Source organism: Hemiscyllium ocellatum, chromosome 21, assembly GCF_020745735.1.
Source record: "Hemiscyllium ocellatum isolate sHemOce1 chromosome 21, sHemOce1.pat.X.cur, whole genome shotgun sequence".
NCBI lineage: Eukaryota > Metazoa > Chordata > Chondrichthyes > Orectolobiformes > Hemiscylliidae > Hemiscyllium > Hemiscyllium ocellatum.
The window spans coordinates 42612119-42629318 of NC_083421.1; the positions used below are offsets into that span (position 1 = coordinate 42612119).

Below are 17200 nucleotides of genomic sequence, written 5' to 3' on the forward strand. Positions count from 1 at the left end.
GTAAATGGCTAGCAGCAGAGCTGACAAAGCAAGTCAAATTCACAATACTTTTACTTAAGTACAAAAACAAATACATGTAATAATTTCAAATGCAAATTCTAATGAAACAGCAGAGGATTAATATATATTAAAATGGAGGAATAGGGAAAGCGAATCAACTTTATAATACAGTTCAAATTTCTAATCGGAATCATTAATAAACAATGCTCATGATTTTGGTTTAAACATTTAAACTCTAAATTTAAAGTAAGCTACTTCCAATGTATGTTATTCGTGCAAGGGCTGGATAGAGATATGACCATGAAACAGTCTGCCTTTGTTTCCTAGCCCACAGCTGAACTAACACAAAAATACGTTTTCAAGTCTCACAACCTGATGGTTCTAGAAGTCAGAGTCGAAATCCTGAGGACCCAAGTGAATAATAAAAGGTGCGATGGCCCGAGGCTGGTAATAGGGATTGTCAATGAAAAAACCACCTACAGTAAGGAACAAAGCAGAGAAGCAAAACTGCACATTAATTACCATTGCAGTGAAGCTATTTCATGAGCATTTATATTTCTCTGCTCCTTTAGCTGTATGTGGAATTTTCATTGCAAAAGGGGCAATCTTAGTCAAAGACATTAAAATTCTAAAACACATTTCCTACTTTGATATCATATAGTTCATTTTCAATAAAGCAGAGAAATGTAAAATTTGCAACAACCGGGGTTTCAGACACTGCGATTAGACACTTGGAATAAACAAAAAAAAGACAAGATCCATGAAAAAAAACCACAGCCATCATTTTGGAAGATGTGCAACTGCTTGCTTATAGATCTTATGGAACACAGGTGCAATGGTCAACTTGTCAAAGCAATGAGCAGCAATATTCCTAACGTTATCCTAGAGACATCCAAACAAACCTTTCTATGCAATGAAAACAAAGCAAGACAACAAATTGCATGCATGCTCAAAACTCAGCTTTGCAAAGAACTAAAAGTATAAGCGTTTATGCAATTTAGGGCAGCTTTGCAAAGCTGTAAAAATTTAAAAACAAGAATAGTTTCTCTTTTCAATTTTTTTTGCTGATTACAGTCAACTGCAGGAAGTGGTCCGCTTTTGGAATAATATTTCTGAATTTGTTCTTTAGGCATAATTAGAAAACAGAGAATTTGCCCATATAATTATAGGAAATATTCCCAAATTAAAAATGCTATACACAGCTTAAAGCAGCTTTTCATATTTAGCCTTTAAATCTGCCACTTGAGTTCTGAGATGTTACAACTAAAAAATTTATTTAATGTATGTAACTTCGGGATGAGTATGGCTGAAGACATATGATGTCAAAATAAAGAGGGATTTTTGAGACAGGGAATCATATAATTATAAGACTTATTATAGTCTGTCGTGAAATGGAAAAGCTCCTAGTTCACTTCAAATGGGTGGAATAGCTAGTTTTCACATATGGAGATATATTAGTGTTTCTTTTGTTTAACCTCAAATACAGTCAAGAACATGGACCACCACATTTGCATCAGACCATCAATGTGATCTCAGCATTTTAGCACTCGAGCATGTACCACAGGATGAAGTCCTTACGAAAAACATAACTCGACATTGCTGGATTATTTACATGCAGAGCAAAGGACTACTACAGCAGTTCTTCATAGTCCTTTTCAAGGTGACGCCATTTTAACTCACCACCATCTTCTCAAGGGTATGTAGAATGGTTAAAAGAATGGTTTCGCTACTATCACTATTATTTTATCTACTACTTTAGATTTCAGCTGAGCTCTTTGTATTCCATGGTGACAGAAGGCTCGGAGAAGCACCATGCGCACACTTAATGAACTCTTCTGCCCTTCCATTCAAATATCCTCATCACAATAACTCAGAAATCCCTCTTTCCAAATACTCTCTCACTCATTCCCTCCCTCTACACCCTTCATACTCACAAAACCCTTTCCTCTCTCTCTGCTCAGATGCACTCAACTCATCCACTCCCTCTTCCCTATCCTCTCACCCACCTGGATTTCTGCACTTTGCCCAGACTCATTGCTGCTCTTGTCCCTGCTGTCAATTGGCAGCTGTCATTGGTCCTCAGAGGGTGTCACTTTGATCTGCACTGTGGGGAAGAGTGAGCTGGGGGTATGAGATTGGGTCCTGGGGTTCAGACCCAAGTGGGCTGGGAAACACTATTTCTTCCATCACTGGGCAATTGCCGAGTGCCTACAGAGGCTGAGACAGAGGTGATAAAAAACAATGACTGCTGTCAAGGACAGAATGGGGCTAAAACCACAGCCAGCCAGAACCCTTTTCCGGGCTCAAGATTGGAGCCTGAAGTAGAGTAGCAGGCATGACTGCATTGGGAGCAAGTCCATAGGCAATGAAGCCTCATACTTTGAGAAGATCTACCTGCCCTATACCGGTTGTTGTCATTTGTGCAGCAGAACTGTCATGAGAAAGATGGCCAAGTGCAGGGATGTATTTTGGAGGTTGCACATCGGAGCAGCCTCCTACACCACCTAAGCACCCAAAAAGGAAGATATCAGGGTGGTAATTTAATTACTTGGAAGTCAAAGCCAGTCCAGATTAAAGACAAAAGGTGATGAGTAACAGCGCCCCCAGTCAGATGGAGGCAAGAAGTAAAAGAATGGAATTCTGTGATCCAAAAAAACAGGAGTTCTACAAAACGACAAAAAAATTCTGATTCCTACGTGTTAAAAATAAGGATATGTGAAATCCTTAATTATGTGGAGTGGATCTGCTTGCCATTTGTTTCAGAGTCAAAAACCCAAAGCTATATTTACTAGTTAATACACAAATCATTCCACTAGAACTGTGAACCCATAAAATACTTTTGGAATACTTTCTATATGCTGGTTTTAGACACAAGCAAGATTCAACAATAACTGTTATTGGTTGGGGACTGTTCAAGAACTTTTTTCACTTTTCTAATGTCAAAAGGAATAACCCAATGATAACAAAAATGTTAACAATCCAGATCTGAGTTTTATTTTTCATCAGATGTATTTAGAAAATCCAAATCTGGGTGGTGCAAAGAGGGGAGCGAATAAGAAATAGATTTTATCTTGCCTCCATTGAGAGTCTGACCAACATCAATTAGTCTCTGATTTTGCTTTCCTGTCTTTAGGTTTAGCACTACTTGGCTAAGATTAATCACTGTATCTATTGACTCTGCAATCAATGTTCCATAACTGAAATGCTAACATAATATCACCAGACTACCTTAATCCTGCTTCTTCTTGGTTGGGTTTGTAAAGCATCAATTGAAATCTACAATGATATTTTACTAATAATTATGTCTTGAAGTGTCCAGCATTGCATTCAGCATGAATTCAGTTTTAACACTGTTTATATATAAAGAACGAACCATGGTTACAGTGAAAAGGCACTTAATCTTCGAAAAAAAGATCCATTTATAATAATGTTTAAATACCACAAATCTCAAAGCCATAGTAATGTTGACAATAGCATTATCTGTTTAAACTTTTCCAAATACCCAGGGCCTACTACTACTATTGGGTTTCTCTAAATTGAAGGGTTTTGCAGGAACTAGAATTAATTAGATGGCTTGCCGGATCATTCCTTTACATTCTTGGTTATCAGATGTACTACTTTATTTTGTATCCATTTGTATTAAATGTGCAATAAATAATACAGTGAACAATTAACTTAAATGACATATTTAGTTTTTTGATCTAACAACTATTTTCTACAGACATCACTCCTTAGTCGACTTATAAACGTCAATAAACAGTCACATTTCTTATAAATTCAATGTCAACACTTCTTTCCTGACAGACAAGAGTTCACACCAGTCTCTCAAGTAGAGGAATTGTTTAGTTAGGTTTGGAAAGAAAACTTTTAAAAACCTTCAAAACTTCAGAGGAATTTAGAAAAAGTAGATGTTGACTGATAACAATGCTTAAGTTTAGGACCATTTTAAAAAAACCAGTCCAGTTAAATGATAACTATTTTCTACACAGTCCATGTGCATTATGTTTGCCATTTTTATGTGCTAATTAAATGATTTTCTTGAAATTAAAATTCAATAAATAATCTAAAATTACTGCTGTTGCTCCAGTTGGCCTGATGTTGAAATAATAAAATATTTTCAGTAATCAGTATGCAATTGGCATGATTTTCACTTTTGCAATCTGCCCACAATTCTGGATTAGATGTCCAAAAAGAAAAAAATGGGGAATTTCTCCTCAAACTCCATGGGAATTATTGTTTTACAAAAATCAATTTGCCAGGAAAAGCTATGAACTTGTTGATAGAAATCAGTATACAGAACTTCAAAGGAGGCATGATCAATAGGAAAGCTATTTAGACAAAGCAAAGCATTTGGGATCTGAACAGAAGAACAGAGCATAAAAACAAAGCAAGTTATGCCAAACTCTTATAAATCACTGGTTAGGCCCTAGTTGGAGCACTATGTCCAATTTTAAGCCAATACTTTAAGAAGGATATGGCTATGGCTCCAAGGATTAGAGAATATGATGAGAGTTTACATAAATTAGGCTTATATTTTCCACAATATAGAAGTCTAAAGGGCAATTTGATTAAGAATTTTAGGAACTTGAAAGGAATAAAATGATACATGGGGGAAATTAAAAAAAAATCTCTGAACAGGAATTTGAGCACAGGAGATGACCTTAAAAACAGAGAGCAACCATTCAGAGGGAATTTTAGGAGAAATCTCTTCGCAAAAGGTGGTAGAAGTGTGGAACCAGTAAATGATGATAATCTGGAATGCACTGCCTGACAGAGCAGTGAAATAATATTTAATAACTTTAAAAAGAGAACTGGATGAATTTGACCACAATGGGAAAAGGCAGAGGAGCTAGACTAATTGGATAGCTCAAGGAGCTGGCACAAGTAAAATCAGCCTAACAGTTATGTTTTGTGCTGAATGGTTGTATAATATGCGTATTTTGCTTTCACACTGATTTACAAGTGCTGTATGTACATTTTAAATATATATACATCATTATGGAGATTTAGCAATAGCATATATATGATATTTCAGATATTGTTCAGCAGGAATCTACAATTTTGATAAGAAATTTCCTATGTTCCTATCCTTCTACAGTATCAAGGCTCCTAGCAAGAAATACTTAAAAAGTACTTAAAAATTTAGTACTTTTAATTTAGACTCAATTTAGAATCAATTACATTTCAGGTTTTTTGTACACACCTTGAGAAACTGCTATCATTGACTTCCATTCTTACCACAGTCCAATATAGTCAAAAGATTTTAAGAGGAAGGTGTCCTTCTCAGAATAAACAGCAAACAAACCTGATTGGTACCTTAATCTTAGAAAGAAACGTTGTAATCAAGGACGATCTTAAAATAATTCTCAAAGCCTATAAAAGTGGCATATCACTTCCACAAAAGGCATGCATATACATAAAAAGGGCATTGGAATAAAAACGTTGGTTAACAATTATATAAACACAAGCATCTGAAGTTCTGTTAGGCTTGACAATGATGCAAGAATGATGGCCCATGAGTGAGACGTGTCACTTGTTCAAAAAAAAACAGCAGCACTCAACAAGAATTGGGACAATTAAGTAGCGAATATCCATGGGGACCTTGTTGCTGCTTCAGATTCTTCATTTTGTGCAGTGGGAAAAAGATTCTCAGCAAAGGAGTTTTTGTTTTGTTTTAGTACTACAGCTCATCAATTAAAAACCTGTCTACCTCGAAGCAACTAATGCAAGTTAAGGTTCATCTCAAATAACTATAAAAAAGGCCACAAGAACCAAATATGAGATTATGGAGGCAAGACAGCCTTAAGCCAATTTTAACACACATGCTTCATACCAGGAGTGTAGGAAAGACATAGGTATATTAGCTCACTTGCAGCTTCCATCATTTGTATAACATTCAATGTGACCTATCCTTTTTTTGAGACAACTCAAAATAAATTTTTAAATATTGCTATAAATAAAATTTTAAAAATTGAGGAGGGAGGGCAAGTACCATTTCATTACACAAATGATGGCCAGTACAGAGCATATGCACAATACTGGGTTAAGGCTTTGCTACATAAAGTGATTTATAAAACAGGCAATACACTGGCTAGTTCTGAAACAAAGTGTTTATTTGTGATCAGAGATCTATTATCTATACATCCTTCACAAATAAGCTTCCATAAAATTCTTCAGAAGCTATGATTCAATTAAAATGTCTGTGAGGTTTTTTTTAAAAGTTTATTACTTTCTACCACAGAAGGCTGGCATAAGTTATATTGAGAATGAGGTAACATTTCACAGTACATCTTCAAGTTTTAATGAACTAAGCCTTTTTGTTAAAATCAAAAAGATAGGAAAAATTATTTTACAAATAATTTGCTTCATACAACATTTTCAAAAGAAATTTAATTAAAAAAGCAACTTTTTTCTCCTAATGCTCACTTTTTTTGCTATTGTGATCAGAATCAGTTGTTAGGCTTCTAATACAGTAATTAGCTGAAAAAGGAGTAAAGGGGAACAGGATATGTTGGAATTTTCATAACAGGGAACAGAAGCATTCTCTTGCCTGGCAAACCTATAGAGAGAGAAGAAACGAAAGGACCCCAAATAAGTTTAATGGTCCATTAAAATGACTTAAGAATATAAGGTTCTGTCACCGTAGATCTTTCCAGATTAGCCATTCAATTTCAATGTATTTATTTTGCTTTATATATACCATCTAATTTTATTGAACCAGTTTACAAAACAATAGACATTAAAATGGATACTATTACAAACTGTGCAATTCAAATGTTTGGAAACTTGAATTTTTATGCACAGCTGTGCCCACATGATATTTTTATTTAAGTCCTGAAAACAAGTATAAAACTTTGAACATTTCTTTATATGCTATGTTTTAAAATAAAACTTATCCTGCTGAAAACAAACCTCATTATTTGCATAAATGATTTATTAAATAATTATTAAATGGAACAGTAGGAGTAGCTGTAATTCTGCTAATTCGAACAAAAATAAATTGAGATTTCTATTTAACCCAGGTGTTGAAAGAAAATAGCATGCAAAATGGTGTTAAATATTGGAGCTGTGGTTCATGATACAACCTCATCATGTTTGCAAAATATTCTCTTTCCCAGCTGAGCCAACTCTCATTTTCTCTTTAAAATGTACCCATTTCTATCTTTTAACAGAGTATTTTACCAGACTTTGTAATCAGTAATATTTGGAGCAGGGAACTTGTAACAGAAAATAATTTCAACTAAACGTGTATATATTGCTTGACAATGGAGATCGACTTGGACATTAACTGTTTCACTCCAATAGTGTGTATATGAAGTTATAATTCTAGATTACTATAAAGAAGTAGTCTCTAGCCCACCCGGACAGCAAACTCTAAACAGATTTACACCAAATTGCTTCAATAACCACTTCAATAAAAGCTATACTACTACGTAGTTTTCAGAAAATCTGAATCTAAATCAGATACCATCCACAGAAACATTATTTTGCATTTCATTTGAAAAGCATATCTGGAAAGATCTATGGGTTGTTAATTAAATGTTATTTGGTTGAATACTAAGTTCTTGTGGCCTCACAAAATTCTACATATCTAGACAGATTTCTTATTCTCAATTTTAATCATCATTAGAAATCACAAAGCAGCAACAGTAGGTGTTTTAACAGCACCAGATGACTGAAGTGCAAATTTCCCAACATGCAACAGCTTACAAAGGCATTAAGACACTTTCAACCTACAGCCAAGGAAACAGCCGTGTCGAATATTGTTTTGCATCACATCTAGACACTGGAGAAACACAGAGTCTTTATAAGAGAAATGATGACAATCATCTCTTTTGAGAAATAACATTAATTTGGACTGTGTTGAACATTGCTGCAGTGACGTTGCAACAGCAACTGACAGAGAAAGAGTTGCAGTGTTCTGGATTGATTTTGGAAATATAGCAGGTAAGTTATTTCAGATGCATACCAGCTGCGACTGTCTTAGCAAACTTTGCAGATTTATATTTGGAACTACCGTGATATTAAACTGTTCACATGTGCAGCCCAACTCAGACTCCAAATAAATCTTACACTTGCTTGTCATCATTTGCACATACGACTCATTCAAAGCAACAGCATGGTGCCAGTTTCTGTGATTAAATCAAGCTTATTTTAGTAAGTTATGGAAACCTGTCTGTATTGTTGCAACATTAGAATAAGTGTGTACTACAGTACAAAAAATGTGAGAACAGTGAAAAGGTTGGTAAAAGCTGGAATTAATTATTATTCTCCCAATACTAAGCATTTACCTGCTATAATGAAGTGTGGTGGGGCCAATGACTTGAATATTGCTGAAAGTGTACTACAAAATAATGATTGTTTCAAGTTGCCTTGATTTAAAATTGTACTTTTCGATTACGTAAGCACATCTTTAAAATCTTGATTTACTAGATAAGACGACAAGTTCTGTTTGTCTACCTCAAATACTTTCAAGGTTACAGATTTAAATCAACTTTTAAATTCTATCTTTTTTCAGCCTCAACCTAATTAAATTAGATAATAGTCAAATTTATTTTGAAAATTTTGAAGAACAACTGGGAAAATTTGAAACAAATCGAAGAGTTTTACAGCTGGGGAAAGATTCGTTTTGGTCACAGATAAAATTGTTCACAAGATGAAATATTTTTCACAGTCCTGCTTTTGACCAAAATGCCAGCCATTTCACTAAGCTTTTCAGCTGTCAAGGATATGCAAACTGTCAGAGAATCAATCATCAGATGGGCAGAAATGTTGATATTCTTCTATCTTGCTGCTCATCGATTTAATGTGTGGGTTACAATATGAAGCTAACCAACCCCCTTACATTCATGTTCTAAAGGCCTTTGGAATTGGAATCTTTGCTCAAACATTTAGATAAATGAATGCTGGCATATCATTCAGCAGCATTACACTTTTTTTAAAACATAAATGGTGTAACTTCTCAACTAATTATGATTTCATTTAACATTTATAACTTAAAATTAATTATGCCTGCTTAGGGCTACAGGATACTTGCCAATTTGTCTGGCAGTGCAGTGTGCTTTGAATAGAGCATCTAATGGCTGTAAGCATTGGGACATTTAATAAAATGTACAATTTAGCAAGGAAGGGGACAAGCAGTTTATAAGCAGTCCCTCTACAATGTAATTTTTCTTTGCAAGAGAAGCTCCAACCATAAAAATAAACACAAGGTTATGCTGAATTCTCCCATTGCGTATAAAGTTGTGTCAAAGATCAATGGACTACTTTTGTACAAACTTATAGATCAAAATGAACTTGTTACTATTAAAAAAAATCTTATTTTTAATAAAATGCAACATTGAACCCTTCAGAGTACTTAAGGCAAATGAATTTTTGAAAAAATTTAAATTGTCTGAGTTTTCAATATATTCCATATTCTCGAGAATGCTACTTCATAAATGTACAAAATTGAAATCAGAAATATTTTCACAATGGTGGTTGAATGCACAAAGGTAGAATTAACAAAAAGTAATCAGGAAACATTTTTCAGTACTCGGTGGGTTGTCAATATTCACATATACAGATATCTCCACAGGGAGATATATATATATTCTAGATTAAGGAACAAAGGAAATGATCCTCAGCATAGAGTCATAATCGACTGAGTTGCCATACATACCGTAAGCTGGGGCAGCAGCACTGTATCCATATGGTGCCCCATAACCTAAAGATGAAAGGAAATCAATGTTATTTTCTTCTTTTAGTACTAATGTACTTTGTTAGTAAGAATACCCAAAGTAATAAAAGTAATTTTATTCAGTAATCTACTTTACTGCTCTTAATTTACAATATTGCGGGTCCACATGCTTGTGGTTTCATTAAGAACTACATTTACCCATTTTCAAACACTTGTCAAAAATTAAGTTAAAACTAGTTACCAAATCAATCCCAATACAATACACTGCTTTCCTTTCTTAAAAAGGACACATGTTTTTGAGAATGCCTACAATAAAATCAAAAACTAAAGCCTTCATCACGAAGAGTGAGTAATAATATTAAAACCGTAGGTAAAACATGAATATTTTCACAATTAAAATTATTCTCCTCTTTTTTCCTAATTGTTACTGAAAAGGCGTGTGCACCTTCAACAACGTCTCTTCACCAATGAATATACCAATGGGACTACCCTCATCTGATTTCACGGTTACCTTCTCATTATAGCCACAGCATATGTAGTAATGGCTTAATTGAAATGTTAACTTGTGGCATTTCCTGCCACAGAGGGTTGTTGAGGTGGGGCCATTAAGTATATTCAAGACTAAATTAGATTTTTCATCAATAATTGAACCAGTGGTTTTGGGTAAAAGGCAGTAAGGTGTATTTGAGGGTTATCAGATCAGCCATGATCTCACTGAATGGCAGAGCAGACACTATTGGCTGAATGACCTACTTCTGCTATTATGTCTTAAGAATCTCTTTCTCATTGAAATGCTGCCTCTCAAAGACACCATCCGGAAACAGTAGTACAATGAGAGCTATCTCTCACTCTCCTAATTGTGCTTTTCCTGCGATGTTATCAGGTCACTTGTAAGATATATGTCTTGGGTAAGTTGCAATTTCCTCCAAGTAAACATTGTGAAGACCAAAACCTGTTTCTTCAATTCCTGCCAAAAAGACAGACATCACTCCTATAATCATCATCAGTATATCTGTCCACCTAAGGAATTCATGTCACTGGTCATCACCTGGCTGATCAGCTGAGCCTAGAGCCAGATCTCTGACCACACATTTGGCAGGTGCAATTTGTCCTTGAGATTCCTGGCATTCCTTTCTTTGTTCCTTTTTCATACTTTCTCTTGCTGACGGGATTCTTGCAGAACTTTGAGCGAGGGTCACCTGGCATTGATGTCTGTATTTGATATCGCATTTCTTGAGGCAAGTCTTCAGGATGCCTTTGAAGCGCTTTCTTGGTCCTTTCGTTAGACTGTCTTCCATGAGCTGGGAAAAGATTTCTGCCTTAAAACAGGTTGCTTTGCTATGCTTGTCCTCCCAGCTGTTGCAGAAAACAGTCTCAAACAGCGCTGATGGTGCTTCTCCAGAGCCTTGAGGTGGCATCTATACATAGTCCAAGTTTCGAAGCCATATAGAAGAGTCAGAAAGACAAATGACTAATACACAAGGCTCTTAGTACCAGTACGCATGTCATGGTCAAAGACTTCCATCCTTTAGTATTCAAAGGCAGTGCCTGCAAATTGGATGCTACGTTGGATTTTCACATCAATAATGGTCTTGGATGACAAGTGATTCCCCAGGTAGGGGAACAGTTGCACATTTAAGAGGATTTCTCAGTTTATCTTAATTGAGTAATAGACTGGAACAGGATGGTCAAGAATGAATACCACTGTCATTGAGTTGTACCTATGCCATTATCTCAGCCTGAACTAGATATTTGCAATCTCAGCATCCTTTTCAACTCAGCTCAATCAAACATAGTCCTCTACTTTCTTCTTTTTCTTAAAATCCAGACTTTGACAATTTTTTTGATCATTCTTCTTTAGTTCAGCGTTTAATTTGATAGGATATTGAGCAACGTTGAAAAGTGAAACAAGGTATTAATACATAGCATCTTTCATAACCATTTTACATTCAAACAGCGCTTCACAGCCAAGGAAATATAGCAATCAATTTAACAAGCATATAACCTACTTCAAAGACATTGAGTCTGTGGGATAAATATTGACCAAAATACTGGGATAAATTCTCTCAAAATAGAGTCACAGGATACTTTATATGGTTGATAGATCATTGACAGATAGACCTTTGCTTTAACATCTCATCAGAAAAACTGCACCTTTGTCTTAATGGTAAGGTCCTGGAGAGTGTTGCTGAACAAAGAGACCTTAGAGTGCAGGTTCATAGTTCCTTGAAAGTGGAGTCCCAGGTAGATAGAATAGTGAAGGTGGTGTTTGGCATGCTTGCCTTTATTGGTCATTGTAGGAGTTGGAATGTCAAATTGTGGCTGTACAGGACACTGGTTAGGCCGCTTTTAGAATACTGCGCTCACTTCTGGTTCCCCTGCTGTAGGAAGGGGATTGTAAAACTTGAAACGGTTCAGAAAAGGTTTACAAGGATGTTGCTAGGGTTGAGGGTTTGAGCTACAGGGAGAGACTGAATAGGCTGGGGCTATTTTCCCTGGAGCAAAGGCTGAGGCGTGAACATATAGAAGTTTATAAAATTATGAGGGGCCTGGTTAGGAGCCCTGAATAGCCAAGGCCTTTCTCCCAGGGTCCAAAACTAAAAGGGCATAGGTTTAAGATGAAGAGGGAAAGATTTAAAAGGGACCTAAGGGGCAAGTTTCTCACACAGAGGATTGTACAGATATGGAATGAGTTGCCAGAGGAAGTGATGGAAGCGAGTACAATTACAACATTTAAAAGATATCTGGATGGGATTTTGAATATGAAGAATTGAGGGGGATTGGGACCAAATCCTGGCAAATGGGACTAGATTAATTTAGGATATCTAGTTGCAATGACGAGTTGGACCAAAGAGTCTATCTCCGTGCTACACAGCTCTATGACTCTATAACTGGAACTCTAAGCTTGATTTTCGTTCTAAGTCTTGGAAGGGGACTGGAATCCACTATTTTCTGATTCAGAGATGAAACTGCTATGGTCCAAACCGTAGCTAATGTGGGTGTGTAAAATATATGCAAAACATTGTGACTTGGGAGAGCAGAATGCCATGTTAGCTAAAGGGGACCTAAGGGGCAAGTTTCTCACACAGAGGATTGTAGAGATATGGAATGAGTTGCCAGAGGAAGTGATGGAAGCGAGTAAGAAAACTTCTTCCAATCTCTGGACACTTCGCCAAGTTAGTATGGGAAGAACCAAAACATGAGAATAGTAAGATACAGATGACATAACAATAAATCAATTATCTACAAACATTTTTTTCCAGTTCTTAGAATTAATAACCAATTGAGTGACTTATCTATGGACTACCATTCTAGCAAGAATTGCCATTGTCAGTAGAACTAGAAGGACTAAATTGGAGCGTGGAAAAAAGTGAAATATATTAAGACCGTTGTGTATTCTAGGGGCTCTTAACATTCAATGTATAATTTCAAAAATCCAGCAACTACGTCCCTAAAAATTAAGTGGCTTCTAAATAACAAAATAGATGGCGTTGTATAGTATTTTTGGATTAGCCACTAGACTAGTAATCTTGAACTTCAGGAAATTGGTATCTTCACCTGGTCTGGCCTACATGTGACTCCAGACCAATGTGATTAACCCTTATCTGCCAGCTGGCTATTAGGGATGAGAACTATATGCTGGCCTAGTTAACAATGCCATATTACATGAATGATTATTAAAATTCTTTGAATTTAGTTGCCAAAAATCTCAAAAGGCCCTGCACGATTTGTAACATAACTGAAAGTGGACTTTCCCGTGAACAAAATTTGATTCCAAATTCAATTCTCAATACAGTTGCTAAGTAGTATGCGAAAATGACACACTGAACCACGTCAATTTTCCTTTTCTCTCTTCCCTTTACAGAAATGCCTGACCTCCAGATGGTAGCTCCCTTGATTACTTCACATGATCATTGGCAGCACAGCATAAAGTTATAATCACTGGAAAAATAAACCATTTAACTGATTTGCCACAGATTAGTTTACATCATGTAACCCTGGGATCCATGTAAATATAAGTTTTTAAAATGGTAAAAACTTTAACCGTTGAAAGACCGGAGGCGACTGGCATTGTATACCCTTGAGTTTAGAAAGCCAAGAGGGGATCTGATTGAGACATATAAGATTATTAAAGGATTGGACACTCTGGAGGCAGGAAACATGTTTCCGCTGATGGGTGAGTGCCGAACCAGAGGACACAGCTTAAAAATACGGGGTAAACCATTTAGGAGAGAGATGAGGAGAAACTTCTTCACCCAGAGAGTGGTGGCTGTGTGGAATGCTCTGCCCCAGAGGGCAGTGGAGGCCCAGTCTCTGGATTCATTTAAGAAAGAGTTGGATAGAGCTTGCAAGGATAGTGGAATCAAGGGTTATGGAGATAAGGCAGGAACAGGATACTGATTTTAAGGATGATCAGCCATGATCATATTGAATGGTGATGCAGGCTCGAAGGGGAGAATGGCCTACTCCTGCACCTATTGTCTATAACACAGCAGCCCACCAGCAGGGAATGTGCTGTTCCTGGAGTTCTACATTGGCTACACTTTCCAGGTCATGAATAAATAAGACAGATCTCCTGTTACTGGTGCAAAGTGATTTAAAAACAACAAGGTGGGAGGGAATGCTGAAATAATCTCTGGGCATTTATTCATCTTGGGCACCTGAATAAATTAACCTTGATACAGATAAACATTTGTTACTTGTTCAAAATCGTTTAAAAAATTGTTGGTTAATCTTTGCCACATTTAGGACAAGAGTGGAAAGGATCAAGCAACCAACAGTGAATGTCTGTAAATTGAGAGACTACAAATATGTGCTCATTTAGCTGACACACCCATCTATGTCTGATGACTGACGCTGTACTAAGAGACCAGGAGCTTCAATTAAGTCTGTTTGGCATTTCAGACTTTTGCACAGGTTTAAGATGTATTTTTATATGCTCAGGTTTTAAACTGAGTTTGACAGCTGTCATGCTAGCATAATTAGGAGTTGAATTTGGAGACCTTACAGAATCCCCATTGTAGCATCCACTGCAGGAACTGCCTGGGAGATTGAATTTTCCATTGGATAATCCATCTACATCAGAAGCCTTCAGTCTCTATCGAAACTGGATCCAACATCCATCACTCACCTGGCCCTGACCCGACATACACCTTCAGCTCCAGACACAAACAGATTCTCCCCCCCTCATACAAACCAGAAACGAACTGGCCTCCCACTCCATATTAGGAGAAAGTGAGGACTGCAGATGCTGGAGATCAGAGTCGAGTGTGTGTTGCTGGGAAAGCACAGGTCATGCAGCATCCGAGGGGCAGGAGAATCGATGTTCGGGCACAAGCCCTTCATCAGGAATGAGGCTGGTGGGCCGGGGTTGAAAGATAAATGGGAGGGGGTTGGGGTGGGTAGCTAAGAAAGCGATAAGCAGATGAAGGTGAGGGAGAAGGAGATAGGTCAGAGGGGGCAGTGATGGACAGGTCCATTGGGGGGTGCCAAGTTGGAGGCTTGGGACTGGGATAATACTGGGGGAAGGGAAATGAGGAAACTGTTGAAATCCACATTTATTCCGTGTGGTTTGCAGGGTTCCAAGGCAGAATATGAGGCATTCCTCCTCCAGGCATCGGGTGGTAACGACTTGGCAGCGGAGGCAGCTCAGGACCTGCATGCCCTTAACAGAGTGGGAGGGGAAGCTGAAGTATTCAGCCACGGTAGTGGGGGGGATGTTGGTGGGTGCGGGTGTCCCAGAGATGTTCTCTGAAACAATCTGCAAGAAGGCATCCTGTCTCCCTGATGTAGAGGAGACAACACCGGGTGCAAAGGATGGAGTAGATGACATTGGTAGAGGTACAGGTAAATTTCTGACGGATGTGGAAGGATCCCTTGGGGCCTTGAATGGAGATGAGGGGAGTGTGGTATGGGCACAGACTCCAGGAGTGGGGATGTGGGCTGTCGGGGATGTGGACCTGACGAGGGAGTCGCAGAGGGAACGCTGATCGGGGTAGGGAGGGAAATATATCATTGGTGTTGGGGTCCATTTGGAAGTGGCAGAGAATGATGTGATTTATCCAGGGGTAGGGTGTAAGGTGAGGACCGGGGGGGGGATTGGACTAGACTAGACTAGACTAGACTTTTAGATTAGACTAGACTTACAGTGTGGAAACAGGCCCTTCGGCCCAACAAGTCCACACCGACCCGCCGAAGCGCAACCCACCCATACCCCTACATTTACCCCTTACCTAACACTACGGGCAATTTAGCATGACCAATTCACCTGACCCGCACATCTTTGGACTGTGGGAGGAAACCGGAGCACCCGGAGGAAACCCACGCAGACACAGGGAGAACGTGCAAACTCCACACAGTCAGTCGCCTGAGGCGGGAATTGAACCCAGGTCCCTGGCGCTGTGAGGCAGCAGTGCTGTGAGGCAGCAGTGTGGGCTGGTGGATTATAATGGGAGGGCCAGGTGGTTTTGGGGTTGGTGGGGTGGATGGCGAGGAGACGTCTCCCCCGGTCCTTACTTCTACCCCACCAACCTCTGCATATATCGCATTAACCTCTGCCACTTGCGCCACCTCCAAATGGACCCCACCAAAGATATATTTCTTCCCTATCAGCGTTCCGGAGAGACCATTCGCTCCGCGACTCCCTCCTCAGGTCCATGCCCCCACCAGTCCACATAGCACTCCTGGCACCTTTCACTGGCACCACAGGAAGTGTAAAGCCTGCACCCACATCACACTCCCCTCATCCAAGGCCCCAAGGGATCCTTCCATATCCGTCAGAAATTTACCTATACTTCTACCAATGTTAGCTACTGCATCCGTTGCACCCGGTGTCGTCTCCTCTACATCAGGGAGACAGGACGTCTTCTTGCAGATCATTTCAGAGAACATCTCTGGGACACCCGCACCCACCAACCCCACCGCCCAGTGGCTAAATACTTCAACTCTCCCTCCTACTCCATCAAGGACATGCAGGTCCTGGGCCTCCTCTGCCACCAAACCGTTACCACCCGACGCCTGGAGGAGGAATGCCTCACATTCCACCTTAGGACCCTGCAACCACATGGGATAAATGTGGATTTCAACAGCTTCCTCATTTCCCCTCCACCCCTGACATTATCCCAGTCCCAAGCCTCCAACTTGGCACCACCCTCCTGACGTGTCCATCACTTCCCCCTCTGACCTATCAACTTCTCCCTCAACTTCATTCACCTATCACTTTCTCATCTACCCACCCCACCCCCACCCATTTACCTCTCAGCCCCGGCCCACTAGCCTCATTTCTGATTAAGGGTTTATGCCCGAAATGTCGATTCTCCTGCTCCTTGGATGCTGCCTGGCCTGCTGTGCTTTCCCAGCAACACACTTTTGACTCTGATCTCCAGCATCTCCAGTTACTCCTCCCAATCCACTACAATCCTCACTGACAACCTCCAGACCTAACTTGTCCCACCCACCCCAACATACCTTAAATACTGCATCTCTTACCCAACGACGTGGCACTCTACTCCTTACTCATCT

General features: G+C 38.8%; 1 protein-coding gene across 10 annotated transcripts in view; it reads right to left on the reverse strand.

The window, feature by feature from the left end:
- Positions 1-227: 227 nt before the first annotated feature.
- strbp (spermatid perinuclear RNA binding protein) overlaps positions 228-17200 on the reverse strand; it is a 159250-nt gene continuing 142277 nt past the window's right edge. For 8 of the 10 annotated variants that reach the window (XM_060841396.1, XM_060841393.1, XM_060841387.1 and 5 more), the window contains 2 exons: positions 9662-9706; positions 228-476 (listed from right to left, as the gene is read on the reverse strand). In XM_060841396.1, coding sequence (XP_060697379.1) covers positions 382-476; positions 9662-9706 — 140 coding nt within the window. In that variant the 3' untranslated portion in view covers positions 228-381. Of the gene's footprint in view, positions 477-6185; positions 6560-9661; positions 9707-17200 lie in introns of those variants that run through there. The other 2 variants (XM_060841394.1, XM_060841395.1) reach the window with 1 other exon arrangement.